At 38.7% G+C, this 14,446-nt stretch overlaps 2 protein-coding genes across 4 annotated transcripts; one reads left to right on the forward strand and one right to left on the reverse strand.

Moving 5' to 3' along the window:
• Positions 1-1,085: 1,085 nt before the first annotated feature.
• Positions 1,086-12,751, reverse strand: ZNF189 (zinc finger protein 189). Of its 3 annotated transcripts, none has more exons than XM_036261789.1 (3): positions 12,412-12,751; positions 11,640-11,721; positions 1,086-3,818 (listed from the first exon to the last, which is right to left on the reverse strand). In XM_036261789.1, exons 1-3 carry the CDS (start codon positions 12,442-12,444, stop codon positions 2,098-2,100), a joined length of 1,836 nt encoding a protein of 611 aa, XP_036117682.1. In that variant the 5' UTR covers positions 12,445-12,751; the 3' UTR covers positions 1,086-2,097. The 3 variants fall into 3 exon arrangements, with proteins under 3 accessions (XP_036117682.1, XP_036117681.1, XP_036117680.1); XM_036261788.1 differs by having other exon boundaries at positions 11,640-11,724; XM_036261787.1 differs by having other exon boundaries at positions 11,640-11,766.
• Positions 12,752-13,002: 251 nt separating this feature from the next.
• Positions 13,003-13,911, forward strand: MRPL50 (mitochondrial ribosomal protein L50). The gene is made up of 2 exons (XM_036261762.1): positions 13,003-13,104; positions 13,348-13,911. Exons 1-2 carry the CDS (start codon positions 13,013-13,015, stop codon positions 13,733-13,735), a joined length of 480 nt encoding a protein of 159 aa, XP_036117655.1. The 5' UTR covers positions 13,003-13,012; the 3' UTR covers positions 13,736-13,911.
• Positions 13,912-14,446: the final 535 nt, after the last annotated feature.

Consider the following 14,446-nt stretch of genomic DNA (forward strand, 5'->3'; position numbering starts at 1 on the left):
TCTCAAATACATTCTATTTCTACACACTAAGTCTGTCCTCCCTTTCTAGCAAATTTGAGGAAGAAAGCTTCCAAAGAAAATTCATCCATTCGTGCTAGAATTAGTTTTAGCTTATATAATAATTTAATCAATCTTCACCTGCTTCCCTTTATCTTCAACCTCCCTCAAGTGGCTCTTTTCAGAATGGAAAAATACTCACATGTTTCTTTAGTCTCGATCCACATCCCTCTTTATAGTCATACTCTACCTCTTATTATATAGGCCAGTAAAATTAAGTGGGTAAGAAAAACTGAAAAAAGGTTGCCATTTTTGCTTTTTAAAAAACTAGACATATATTCAACAGACCATCACTTAAAATTACTATTATTTTGTAAAAGAACTTTTTAAATTAAAAAAGCAGGGTGCATAATTTCAGAATGAAGGTCTATCAATTTAGCTTTTGTACAAAGATACTACATCATCCTTACTTTTACCATTTGAATGTAGAAATCATGAATTGATAGTATTTGGGAACTGATGACTTATACTCTTCAGACACTACTTAACCCCCTGAAAACTGGTTCTTCCCAAATTTGAAAGCTGCTCTTACAGAACTCACAGACTGTCTAAAGACCCTTCAACTCTTCCATCTCCTCAGTATCCTCCGAGGTCACTTTTCTATAGCAACAACTATCACTACATATTGGGTTTTCTATATTTATGGATGTTCCTCCCTCAATCTCCTTAGGATCTTGCCCACTCAATAAACAGGAGTGGGCTTCAGGATTCCATTTCTGAATTTTCTGAATTTTTTTCTATTGCTTTATCCTCTGGTTAAATCTTAACTCCTGTCTATGTTGAATTCCTACATCAATTTCTGGCCCAGATATCTTCCCTGTGCACTGCTGAATTCCTAAATCAATTTCTAGCCCAGATATCTTCCCTGTGCATCATGTCCATAACTCCAATTACCTATGGACATCTCTAAAACCTCACAGGTAGAACAAGTGAGAGCAATTTCCTTTAAATCCTTGATTCAAATTTTTAAACATGACAATGTATTTGACAGGATAGATTTTAAACTAAAGTAACAAAGAACTCTTACACAAAGCAAAAAACAAAACAGGTTTAATGATTAAAACAGATGAATTAATAGGTTATAATAACCGTTAACTAAGGAAAGCCCTAGATCCAGAAATAAGAATTTTTAAATTGCATGCAAAGTCTAGTTACTATCAAAACCAAAGCAATACCAAAATATTTCAGCTTCCTAACAGACTCCAGGTCTTTTTATTTTCAATTCTTGACAATCAAAATATGTACACTTTCACATGCTACTGGTAGTGAAGGAATAAGATTATTTATATAGGACTACAATTATTTTTCACAGATGGGAGGGCACAAAAAGAATAGTGTCTTCCTCCACCTTTTTGGGCCCATCTTGAAAAACAAAAAAGGCACTCCCAAAGATTCCTTGGTAACACCTTTGCTAGGTTTGTTACTCACATAATCTTTACATGTAAAACTAATGGTCCACTCATTTCACATTTCTGAGAATCCCAAGGCATTGGAACTTTCTTTATTTCACATGCCAAAGAACTGGCTTAAACAATGACAAAAAACTTTGGATATCAGTTTCAAAAAACATCTGGGCTGTTTCCTTGAAAACTTTATCATATGCTTAATTACTGGACTTGGGCATGCATAGCCAAACATATCATGGAACTGAAAGAACTACCATATAAATGATGGCAGAGGGCTCTGAAAAATTATTCTAGTTTTCTAACAGCAGTGGTTCCAGCTCCTTTGTACCAATGCAACTTTGTCATTCTCCCTTCATTGTTATAATCAAATACTCCGAGCACAGGTGTAACCTGAAAGATTTGTTTTTAAAAAGATGCTTAAATAAATTACTGAGTCGTCAAAACAAAGAGTAATGGGATTCTTCAAATGCTTGTGGGCAGTTAGCTGTCCACTATTCACAGAATCTCTAGAAACCATTTGCCTAAGGCCAAAGACAATTTGCTTTCTTACTAATCTGACTCATGTTGAGCAATATTGAAATTACATTTGGGTAGCTACTCTCAAGTCAAACTAAGCTTAATTATTTCTCTACATTTACTGCATCCATGTAGTGTGCAATTTTTGATGCTGAATAAGAGATATGTGGCAGTTAAAGGCTTCTCCACAAGCATCACATTCATGGGTTTCTTGGGTTTTCACCTCTGCATGGATCTTCTGATGGTTGACAAGGCTGCGCTGTTGACTAAAACTTTTGTCACACTTCTCACACTTATAAGGTTTCTCTCCTGTGTGTATTCTCTGATGCTGAATAAGGCCTGAGTTCCGGCTAAAGGCCTTCCCACATTCATCACATTTATGGGGTTTATTACCTGTGTGAACACCCTGATGTCGAATAAGATTACAAAGTTGACTAAAGCTTTTGCCACACTGTCTGCACAGATAGGGTCTCTCACCAGTGTGGATTCTCTGATGTTCAATAAGAAATGAGCTTCGACTGAAGCTTTTCCCACAGACAGTACATAAGTAGGGCTTTTCACCAGTGTGGATTCTTTGATGTTGTACAAGATGAGCACTGACACTAAAAGTTTTCCCACATTCATCACATTTATAAGATTTTTCCTTAGGGAAGACTTCCTGCTGTATAACAAGACTACAATTTGGATCAAAACTTTCCTTAGTTTCATTGTATGAGTAAGTCTTCTCTCTGGTATGAATTCTCTGATGCTGAATAAGACCTGAGCTTCTACTAAAGGCTTTTCCACACTCCTCACACTTATGGGGTTTATCTCCTGTGTGGATTCTCTGATGACGAGTAAGGTTGCAAAGTTGACTGAAGCTTTTCCCGCACTCTTTGCACTGATAAGGTCGTTCACCTGTATGGATTCTCTGATGTTCAATAAGAAATGAGCTCCGACTGAAACTTTTTCCACATTCGATACAAAGAAAAGGCTTCTCACCAGTGTGAATTTTTTGGTGTTGTATAAGATATGTACTTAATCTAAAGGCTTTTCCACATTCACCACATTTATGGGGTCTTTCTCCAGTATGGATTCTCTGATGTTCAACTAATAATGAATTTCGACTAAAGCTTTTTTTACATTTGGTGCAGTGATAGGGTTTTTCACCAGTGTGAGTTCTTTGATGCTCAATAAGGTGTGACTTCCAACTGAAGGCTTTCCCACAGTCACTACACTTATGGGGTTTCTCACCTGTGTGAATCCTTTGATGTTTAACCAGGCTCCTTCTTTGGCTGAAGCTCTGTTTACACTGATTACACTGATAGGGTCTCTCTCCAGTATGAATTCTCTGGTGTCTAATAAGGGTTGAACTCACACTAAAGGTTTTTCCACAGTAATTACACTCATAAGGCCTTTCCCCAGTGTGGATTCTCTGATGTTCAATAACAAATGAACTGCGACTAAAACTTTTCCCACATTCATTGCATTGAAAAGGTTTCTCACCAGTATGGACTCGTTGATGTTGAATGAAATGAGCCTTTCGGACAAAACCCTTTCCACATTCTTCACATTTATGGCATTTCTCTTCAGAGTTAGGTCTCTTGCGAATAATGTTAGTGTTTCCTCTGAACATTCTCTGTTCCTGGGTCAAAGATTCCCTTGGTATTTCCCATAAGAAGATTCCTCTCTGTTTATCTAACCTGCCAACAAGTTCAAAGGTTTCTCTACACATAGGATCCTGGTCAGTTTCACTTTTGATTCTTGTAACTATTATACCCTTTGATTCCACTTCTTCCTCAATTTCCTCAATTTCTTGTTTCACAGTTGGCTCCTCATCATGATCTCTGTTTAAAACATCTGGAATAATAAAGAGAAAACAGAAACATCAGCTAAGCTCTTTCCTATTAGGGAGAAAATGTCAGGAAAATGAGATAATTCAGATAAATCAAATTAAGATAAATTAATCTCCTATATCCAGTGTAGTTTACTCCCTTACATTATTGATTTGAGGATTAAATTAGCTTATATACATAAAGCTTTTAGAACCGTACCCAGTACCTGACAAAGAGTACAGACTACATAAATACTATTACTGAGTATTAGTTTTACCTGATGCAATCAAATGTTCTTCTTGGAGAATGGGTATGAAAAGAGTGTTTATGAGGAAAAGAATGAGTCTGCAGGAGCAAGCAGAGTTGGTAAATCTTAAATTTGATAAATAGTAAATTATGCAAGGTAAAGTGGATAAACAGAGAAATAAAACAAGTAGTGGTGGGATGAACCAGTCTACCAAGTAAGAAAGAATAACAAGGAAAGAAAACAGTAGGTTTAGGAAAATTTAGAATGAGGTAGCATTACTGGAATAAAAAGTAGACCAAATAACTGACAAAAAGGAACACATAAAATGATACTGCAAAGTTAAAAGACAAAAACCAGGAAAGCAAAAATTTATTTATTGCAATCAAAAGTATTCCAGGCACTGTGTAATGAACCAGGATTCAGAGATAAGACATGAAGCCTCCTATTAAATAAAAGGAGAAAGAAAATAATATGATAAAGAAAATATAAAGCAGTTCCTGTATCAAGCCACAAAATGTCTTTTAACATAAATAATAATAAGTTGAAGAGACATGGAGTCTATGATATAGAAAGACAGAATAAAATAAAGGGACATGGTCAGAACTAACAGAAGAAACAAGAAAAAGAGCAGTGTGTAGTAGCTTGTGACTTCACCTACCACAAATCATTACCACATTCTTCAAGTACATGATTCTCATTCCTCTAAAGATGTTAAGATCCAAGTTGGAACCATTTAGTTCCAAATGAGAAACTGCATGACATATGAGAAATGAAAATCTCATGTGTTGGAGGAAAGAAAATCTCATGTGTTTTTCTATCTCTTGTTGCCTGTTGGATAACTTCACTAAGAGGATTCAATCACTATTAAGTATATATTTGGCTTAAATAAATTTTTTTTAGAGTTCTCCTTTTCTCTCAATTTTCTAGTCTTGCAACTGTGAAATCAACTTTGAATTTTCTTTTCACTTAATTCAAACCAATCATTGTTTTATCCACCCCCCACCTAATTTTTATTCCTCTAATGAACTACTACAAACTTGACTTCTACTTAAGCTACTTATAGTTTTCTCTCTCAAATTCACTTTCAGTGGACTGTTTTTCCTTCACAGTTAAAAAGGACAGAATTCCTTCAACTTTCTGCCCCCATCTGTAAAATTATCTGCAATTGTAAATGAATATATATCCCCTTCCTAGCCAAGGCTAATTCATCTATGCTCTCTTGATCCCACTTGCTTTTGGGAACTTGTTCAGTTATTACCATTTTTGCCTCTTTCTCCAATCTGTAGGATCCAGTGACGACACATTCCAACCAATATACAAATATGCCCAACTTTATCTTGAACCTGAAATCCTTCTCTTGATGAAAGCCAATCATTGGAAAAAAAAAATCTTAGGTGTAGCTCTTCACTTCCTAACTGCTTTCCATGCTCAACCTGTTCCTATTCAATCTATTCTACAACTTACTGTGCAACCTGGTTTCTGCTTCCAGGATCTAGAGAAACTTCCAATGAAGTCATCAACAACTTTTAAATAACAAATACAATGGATGTTTTCAGTCCTTATTTCATATAGCAGGATCTGACACTGTTGACCACTCCCATTTCTTGACACTATCTATTTTAGGTTTCTGTATTACTATATTCTTTTAGTTCTGTCTCTACTTCTTCTTCGGCCTTTTCTAATACATGTCCCTCATAGATTTTTCCTCCTTTGTCAACTGTATAAGGTTATTGTTACCCATGTTTACACCATCTCACTCTATATACATACTCTCTGGATATCGTCACTTACATGTCTCAACAAGGGCTCACAATTAACATGATCGTCATCTGCTCTCATGTCTGTCTCCACCTCTAATCATCTCTTGAGAGGCACTGTCATCCATTATCATAACGTCCAAGGCAAGAAACCATCCCACATTTCTCTATTTTTCTTACCACTAATCAATTACCAAAATCAGTGATGTTATTCTCTAGCATCCTTTTACCCTCACAACCATGCTTTCCCTGAATTATTTACTGCAAAAGGTACCTAATAATCCTTTGCTCTGGTCTTTAGGCTGCCCCCACACAACATTTACTTCACTGAATGCAAAGAGAGCTTCATAAAAGTAAATTCTATTCATGTCACCATCTGTAGATTCATCAGCATTCCATCACTTCTAAGATCAAATCAAAGCTCTTCGTACTATGATACTCAGCACTTCATGATATGGTCTCTAAGCTGCAATTCACTCTGCTACCTTCTCTATCACAATTTAAGTGGGCAAACTATTTGTGTTATGATCTTTCATGCCACTTCATTGAATATCTTGTTTACTAAATGTGGCCCAACATTATTTACCTCAAAAACTCCTGATTTCTCTTTAAGATTAAATTCAAAGTAATCGTTCTTCTATAAAGCCTTCACTCTCTCTACTAGATAGATTCAGGTGTTCTGTTTGTTTTTTTTTTTAACACCAGCACCTGTCCATAACTCCATTAAAGCTATTATTACACAGTACTTTTAACTGTTTGTTTTTGTCTCTTCCATTGGATTGTAAATTCCTTATTAGAAAGGAAAGTCTCTTCACATTTACTCACTACTCCAGAGAGTTTATTTCAAAGAAATAAGAAAAATTCTCACTATTTGTTAGTGATATGAATGTCTATCTAAAATTCCTAAAATAATTAAATGGAATATAATAGCAATGACTACTATATAAAATAAATACTGTTTCTTACTACCAAGAAAACCCATTTTACATAAATATCATAGAAAAATAAAATATACTCTTCACGATAACAACAAATACCACAAAGAAACAAGAAATAAATCTAATAAGAAAAAGTGTAAGATCCATAAAAATCATCTAGAATTTTTTCTAAAAGACATAAGAGTTAAACACAGAGATTGAGAGATTCAATATTACAAAGATTTTAATTCTTCCCAAATCAATCTATGAACCTAAATGCATTCCAATTAATATCCTATAAACCAATGAAATGAATCTAAATTGCAATCAGAAGAATGCAGAAAACTAGTTACACTGAAAAGGAATGTAAAAGAATGACTTAATTTGATAGCTGTTAAGTCATTCTTTTACATTCCTTTTCAGTGTGGCTCAGTGGTTGCCGGTTTGATTCCCCGGCAGGGCACATGCCCAGGTTGTGGGCTAAATCCCCCGCGGGGGGCATGCAGGAGGCAGCCAATCAATGTTCTCTCTCATCGATGTTTTTATCTGTCTCTCCCTCTCCCTTCCTCCCTCTAAAAAATCAATAAATTAAAAAAAAAAAAGCAGAGAGACACTGGCATAAAAATAAATAGGTCAACCAGACACATGGGTAAAGAAATTAGTGCGTTTAGGTTTCCATATGGCGCAACCTAGAAATGACTATCCATTCGATTTGGGTTTGGTAGCTATAACCACCTTTTGGGTTACCTGGCATGCTTGTATTAAATGTTCCCATCCTGGGGGCATAGCTGATTTGTCTAGATTAGACAGCTGACTCAAAGTGTTTCTTTCACAGGAATTTGGAATTGAAATTGAAATAGTCTAAATGTGACTAGAATTGTAACTTATCAAGTCAGAAGACAAAGGAACAAAAGCACATGAACACAGGAAGAAAGACTATTTATTCTGCCAAGGAGCAAGAAACAGAACACAAAGACAGAGTGAATTCCCACTTCCTGTGAGTGATCCAATTTCTGGTTTTAGTTCTTTTCTGACATACAGTTGCAATCTTGCTCATATATTCCATGAGCCATCTATGTCCCTATAACTTCCCTGTAGACTTCAGCTAGCTTAAGTAGTTGATCTCTATAATCTTTAACCAAACAGTTTTATAATAATATGGAGGCTGAGGAAATGGCAAAGTGGAAGTGGCTGAACTTTAGGACAGAACAGGAGTGGCTACTCTTTTCCTATAAAGAGCTAGATGGTAAATATTTTTGGCTTTGTGAGTCCTGTGGTCTCTATAAAAACTACTCAACTTGGCTACTATAGCATGAAAGATAATACATAAAAGAATGGGCATGTCCATGTTCCAATAAAACTTTACTTACAAAAAAAAAAGGCAGTAGGCCACAATGTCCCGTGGACAATAGTTGCCAACCCTGCTATCCAAAAGAATATAAAAACAATGATTTTGTTAGTGAAAGAATGGGAGGATGGGGAAGACCTTGTATTCCTAAGGCTAGCATAGCGCTTGATAACGCTTTATTAAATCAATGAGTAGTTGAACAAATAATTGCAGAGAGATTATAATCAAATAAAGAAACAATAAGTTTACAGTCTTGTAGGTACAGCAATTCCCAATTCTGTCAAGGTCCAATATGGCTCAATATACTGGAGATGTCATTAAAACTGAAGAAGTCAATTTCAAAGGACTGAAAGATCAAGAACAGAGAAATCAAGCTGTCAGCTGTATTATCTATATAGCTATTAAAGTTTTTAAAGAAAAAACCAGCATGGAAAGAAAGGTATGAATGATGAACCAAAATTACCAACTGAAAAGTGTCATGTTAAGTAAAGCAACAAGATAAAGTGGAGGAAAACACTACATTGGAACAGTTGAGTAATAGTGATTTCTCATCAAGGGGATGGAGATAGAGAGTCTACAGAGGAGGATAAAAAGACTGTAGAATAGATGATGAAAAGCTGTATTTTGCTAAAATAAAGAAGAGAGCCTAAGTGTTGGAGATCACACATGGGCTCACTGCCATGTCTTTATCTATATGGTGCTCACATTTTGCAGCACTAGGGACAGGAAAGGCTGATCATTTGCCTGGTTCTATCAACCAGGACACCATATGTGTGTATAAAGCTGGCAGAAACTCAAACACACCATGAAATATTTAAAAAAATAAATAAATAAATTAGCAGCCGATACTGCTGTAGATTGAAATGGTGTGCCAGAAATAGATGAAGCTAGAAAGCTAGGCAGAGACTACATTAGGGAGATCCTAGTATGTATGATAAGAAATCAAGATTTTTATCCTTTAAGCTATTAGGAGTTACCAGAAGTTGTAAGCAGTTAATTAACACAAAATCACTTTGGTGGAAGAAAGAGAACCTATTAAAACAAAGAAAGACTAGAGGCAGGGGCTACTGTATGGGCTAATGTAATAATCTAGTCAAGTTATAAGTTTTAAGTATATTCAGGCACACATATATTTCAGAAGCATATAAATATATACCTGGTTCTATCCTAAGTACTGGAGAAATAAAAAATTATAGTTACTGTCTTCATGGAGATCAATCTAGTTAAAGAAATAACAAAGAATGATTACAGAAAAGTGTGAATAATTCACCAATTTTAAATGTATACAAGGTAGCAGAGGAACAAGTGCTTAATTCTGAAGAAGAGGCCCTTGAGATCTTAACTGATATTTGAGATTTTCCAGGTGTCTTGTGTGGTCTTCAAAAGGAGAAGACTAGAAATTCTGAGCTCAACAAAGAAGATAATGATGGTAGCAATCAACATTTATATTATACACGTGGTAGTCAGTGTCCTAAGTGCTTTACATATATTAATTCAGGTAATGCTCACAATAACCCTAGGAAGACTATTATCATTTCCATTTTATAAAAATAGAAACTGAGGCATAAAGAAGTTAAGTACTCACCCATGGTTATAAGGGTAGTAAGTGGACCCAGATTTTTACTTAGACAGTTAGGTTCCACGCTGCCTCTCCTAGGTGGAGATAAAGATTTGGGACTTACCATCACATGGTGGTAGCTGATGACGTGAGTGTCGATAAGGTCCATCAAGGAAAGTATATAGACTAAGAGGAAGTCTGAGAATGCAAAGCAATGGAAGGAAGCAATAAAGAATTTCAAATATCTATAGAGAGGTGAATAAAATAAGGTCCAAAAATAGTCTTTTGCATTTGACCACTGGGCTATTAGACCAATGTTAATTTAAGGGGAGTGGTAGAGGCAAGAAAAGGGGCTTAGGGAGAAAAACTACAGAACACATTAACTACACGTACAAAACCTTGGCTGTGAAGAGAACAAGTAGCAGGTTATGGGGAGCAGCAACAGGGAGACTGTGGCTTAAAGTATAGTTTTTTTTCTTTTTCCTTCTCCTTTCTCCAATGGAAAGAGCCATGAACATATCTATCATCAGACTAAAGACATCAGAGGAGAAGGAACAGAGACTGAAACTACAAGGGAAAAAAAAAGAAGAGCAAACGATGACTGATATCTAAGTACTTGGAGAAAAGTGAGAAAAGGGGCAGAAAAGTTCACGTTTAGTGGCCTCTATCTTCTCTGAAACAGAAAGTAAGGTCCACTACTGAGTGATGGACCCAAGGAAAGTATGTTTTTGGAACAGTCCCTAAAAAAAGGAAAAAGGGAATGAACAAATCAAGGATAAAAACTTGTCGAAATGTAAAAACCCAGTGGCAACTAGAAGGAAAGCCATGCCTATATACAAGGCATCAATCCTTTCCATTACAGAATACCTCCTGCTGTGTTTAGCAACTCAGGGAGGAGAGAAGAAAAGGCAGATTTTATAACCAATATAGGATTTGAAGCTTGCAGAATGGGGAGAGCATAATGACCAGGTGGCATGAGAGCATGCTGGTGAGAGTTCATATATAGATCCATGGATTAAATGAGGTCAAGGCAAGAGGAGGAAAAAATGAAGAAGTCAAGGAACAGGAAACATCATTAAGAACAAATAGGTTTAGTAGGAAAGGAGTAGAAGAGAAAGAAAGGTAAGAAGTTATAGCAAGCTCCACTTGAGATTATGTCTGGTTTTGATCACCTCTATTGAGTTACAGTCAATACATGCCTGAATACTTGGTCAAAGAGTAAGTTATTAGGGTTTAAATTTTTTCCTGTTATAACAAAATTGAGAGTACCATCACTGATGTGAGTTGTTGAATAAAAAGGGAAAGTATAGTCCGTAAAGATAATACGGTCAAGAAACACGGAGGCTTACGTAATGACTGTATCGCTGTTGGTGAGGGTTAGCATAGAGGACTCTGAAACGTGGCAAAGTGTACATGCGAAGGTCCAAAAAAGTTGACAAACGGTAGTGAAAAGGAATTGAGTGGGTAGAGCAAGACTGCTGAGGCCTCAAAGGGGAGATCAAGTGTTTGAAGTTGGAAAATGAATGATTTGGGAAGAGCACTGAAAAGCTGGGAGAACAGTAACTTCTCCTTTCCAGCCTTAAGACAAAGGATGGGGAAGGAAGAGCATGTGAGAGAATAAGCAGCTCCTCCCAGCGAAGTGGTGTCCTTGGGAAAGCGCCAGGTTTCAGTTAAGGCCAGGAGGGGTAAGGAACATTATGTGAAGAGGAACAGGAGCTCCAGAAGGCAGAGTGAAAGGGGTGGGAGGAAAGCCGTGGGAGGATGAGCCAGGAGGGAAAGTACAGAGCAATATGGGAATGAGATTATAGAGATAAGAAGCCAAAAAGGCTTGTATTTTGGTCAGTGCAGAGATAGGAGGGGTGAGAGTCTTGTAAACAATTAATGGCTGAAAGGTTTAAGAAGTTTGGGACAGAGCAGTTTGGGTACTGGTGCTGGTACTGGTACTGGTCCAAGTGTTCTCAGAGTCTGATTTCTCACAGCCTCTTAGATATTTTAAGGAGAGAAACAGCAGATTCTTACCCAGTGAGACCAGGTTTCCATAATTCTCCATCATGACATCTTTATACAAGCTTCTCTGAGCTGGATCCAGATAATCCCACTCCTCCTGGGTAAAAAACACAGCCACATCCTCAAATGTCAGCAACCCCTGAAATAGTATGATTTCTGTAGTCAGTTCTCCTCTCAAGGACAGTTCTACCACTGAACGTAGCACTTATCTGGGCTGGGTAGACTAGAAGAAACATGATAACCAAGAGCTCCAAATGAGGCCCAATTCTGGCAACCAACCAACAGGCCCCTCAGACTAGAGGGTAACTAATGAGCTGGATCCTTGTCCTTGGTAGCGAGTGGCCTAAGGATAAGGCTTTTGTGATTTAATAATTATATCCTAATAGTAAGCTTCCCCAAGCTTCCTTCACCTCACTGCCCAGCTCCAATTCTCTATTCGCACTGGCTTGTGACCCTGTATAACTCAATTCCATAAAGTTCTCTAAGCGTGTACCTTGGGTCCAAGCACAGTGACAGGTACAGAAGGCAGAGCAGAGGATCAAAAATGATGCCAAACCTGGAATAACTTACAAATGAAAGCGCTGGTTTGGAGCATTTACTAATTAATCAAGTTGCTCTTAAAAAAAAAAAAAAAAGGGACCAGGGTGCGAACCGCACCCCAGAGCACTAGGGGTACTTTCTCGCGCTGCGCTGCCCGAGAGCGCGGTCGGGGGAGCGGGGCGCTGGAGCGCGGCCTAGCTGGAGTAGTGGCGAGAGCACGGGCATACCCGGAGGGGTGGCTTACCTTTGGCTCCAGTGGGGGACTCGGGGAGGCCATCTCCTGGCCAGAAATCTGGGCAGGAACCTGGGGGGGTGGGGCGTGCGCACGGAAAGGAGCCTCTGCTGGGGCCTATCGGACCGTTGGAGATTAGGCCCGACGAAGGAGAGGCCTCCAGGCTGGGTCTGGCCAGGTCCTGCCTCGGTCCCCCAGCGGTCACGACCCCAGCAGCATTTCAGAAGCGCTCCTTGGCCGCCCCCCACCCCCGAACTCCCTCCCCTGCCTGGCTGCGCAGCCTTCCAGGCCTCGCTGGAGCCTCCTCCCCGTTGTCAGTTCCTCCTCCTTTCAGCCCAGGAGCGCTGTGACCGCCCGCCCCCGGACCAGAAGGCGTCACCCGGAACCTTCCCGGGACTCCCCCCGACTACAACTCCCGTCATGCTCCGCGAGAGCGTGGCGGTTCAGCCTCTGCGGGCAAAGGCTACTGGACTGCATTTCCCGGCATGCAAAGGGAGCGCTGGTGCGTCTTACTAGAAACAGAGACCATCTGCCACTAAACTCACATCCGATTGGCTAGTCTTGTAGCGTCACTGGCCGGGGGCGGGACTCCACCCCGTAGCTTTCCGCGGAGATGGCGGCGATTTCAGTGCACGGTGTTACCCGAAGAGGCCTCACGTGGATAATCGCAGGGGCCCCGCGTCGAGAATTTTGGTCTCGATTCAGGTAAAGCGAAAGGTTAGCTGGTGGGTCCCAGTCATGGAAAGTAAGGAATGGAACTGAGGAAGACGAAGGGAGTGTCGTGCTGCTAAACCGGGACCCTGGCTCGGGGAGGGACAAGTGCGTTAGGGTTCGGCGTTCACCTTCTGCGCCGGCCTCGGCGAGCGGTGGCGCCCAGTCCCTTCCAGCGTTTGTCAGCTTCATTGATGCCGTGAACCAGATTCACATGTTTGTTTTTGATCACTGCAGAGAACAGGAAAAGCCAGTGGTAGCTGAGACAGTAGAGGAGGTGAAGAAAGAACCTGTCCTGGCGTGCCCACCCTTGCGAAGCCGAACATACATACCACCCGAAGATCTCCAGAGTCGTTTGGAATCTTGCGTCAAAGAAATCGTTGGGCCATCTGCTCCTAGCAATTGGCAGGACATCTCCCTGGAAGATGTTCATCTGAAGTTCAGTTTCTTGGCACGCTTAGCTGATGACTTGGGCTATGCAGTGCCTAACTCCAGGCTTCATGAGATGTGCAGGGTTAAAGATGTTCTTGATTTCTATAATGTGCCTGTTAAAGATATATCTAAATTTGATGAGCTTATTGCCAGTAATCTGCCTCCCAATTTAAAAATCACCTGGGGCTACTGAGCAGTTCAGAAGAGGAACACATTGAAATCATCCTCCCCCTCCTCCCCTCCGCCCCAACTAGGAGGCTATGTCAGATCTTTTGATGCTTTGTCATACTACCAGAACTGTTCTCTAAAACCACTTTCTCTGTGGAAGAATGCATTATTTTTTTCTCAAAGCATCATCTATTAACAAATAACAAGATTTTTCTTTTTTTTTCACATTTGCCGAAATTTTTTTTAATGGAATCAGGTCATTAATTTATGAATATTTCCTTTTTCAGACACTGTAATTAACTTGGGATTAAGATATAAGGCTATATGTTACATAATCAGAAGTGGTCCTCACAGGCAAGAAAATGTTTTAATTCTATTAGTGCTCAAATCTAAGGTAGTATGTGTAGTATATTTACAAATAAGGAAACAGATTAGATATTTATAAAAGAAACATAAAAGTCTATGTTGCCTATTGTAGAAAGATGTTTCACTGTTTGCTTTACTGGGCAAATAGAAATAGTAGAAAATAATTCTCTTCATTTTGGAGTAATATCTTGGAATTAAAATAGGTTTTTTGAAGTGTGTTGAATTTTTAATTTTTTTAAAGGTGAAATATGTTTTTCTGCCTTGCTATTTCCTTAGGTATTATAAATGAAAAAGACAAAAAAGAATATGTGCCAATTATTAAGTGCTGTGACTATTTTTGTAATAAATATACCAGATTCTTTATACATGA

Source organism: Molossus molossus, unplaced genomic scaffold, assembly GCF_014108415.1.
Source record: "Molossus molossus isolate mMolMol1 unplaced genomic scaffold, mMolMol1.p scaffold_m16_p_14, whole genome shotgun sequence".
In the NCBI taxonomy this organism is placed as follows: domain Eukaryota; kingdom Metazoa; phylum Chordata; class Mammalia; order Chiroptera; family Molossidae; genus Molossus; species Molossus molossus.

Bases quoted from the DNA above. Each gene is read 5' to 3' on its own strand.
- ZNF189 (XM_036261787.1), bottom strand. From the start codon at position 12,444: ATGGCCTCCCCGAGTCCCCCACTGGAGCCAAAG. The intron at 11,767-12,411 runs GTAAGCCACCCC...ATACTATTTCAG, and splicing joins GTCCCCCACTGGAGCCAAAG to GGGTTGCTGACATTTGAGGA. The intron at 3,819-11,639 runs GTAAGAATCTGC...TTATTATTCCAG, and splicing joins TGGAAACCTGGTCTCACTGG to ATGTTTTAAACAGAGATCAT.
- MRPL50 (XM_036261762.1), top strand. From the start codon at position 13,013: ATGGCGGCGATTTCAGTGCACGGTGTTACCCGAAGAGGCCTCACGTGG. The intron at 13,105-13,347 runs GTAAAGCGAAAG...TGATCACTGCAG, and splicing joins GAATTTTGGTCTCGATTCAG to AGAACAGGAAAAGCCAGTGG.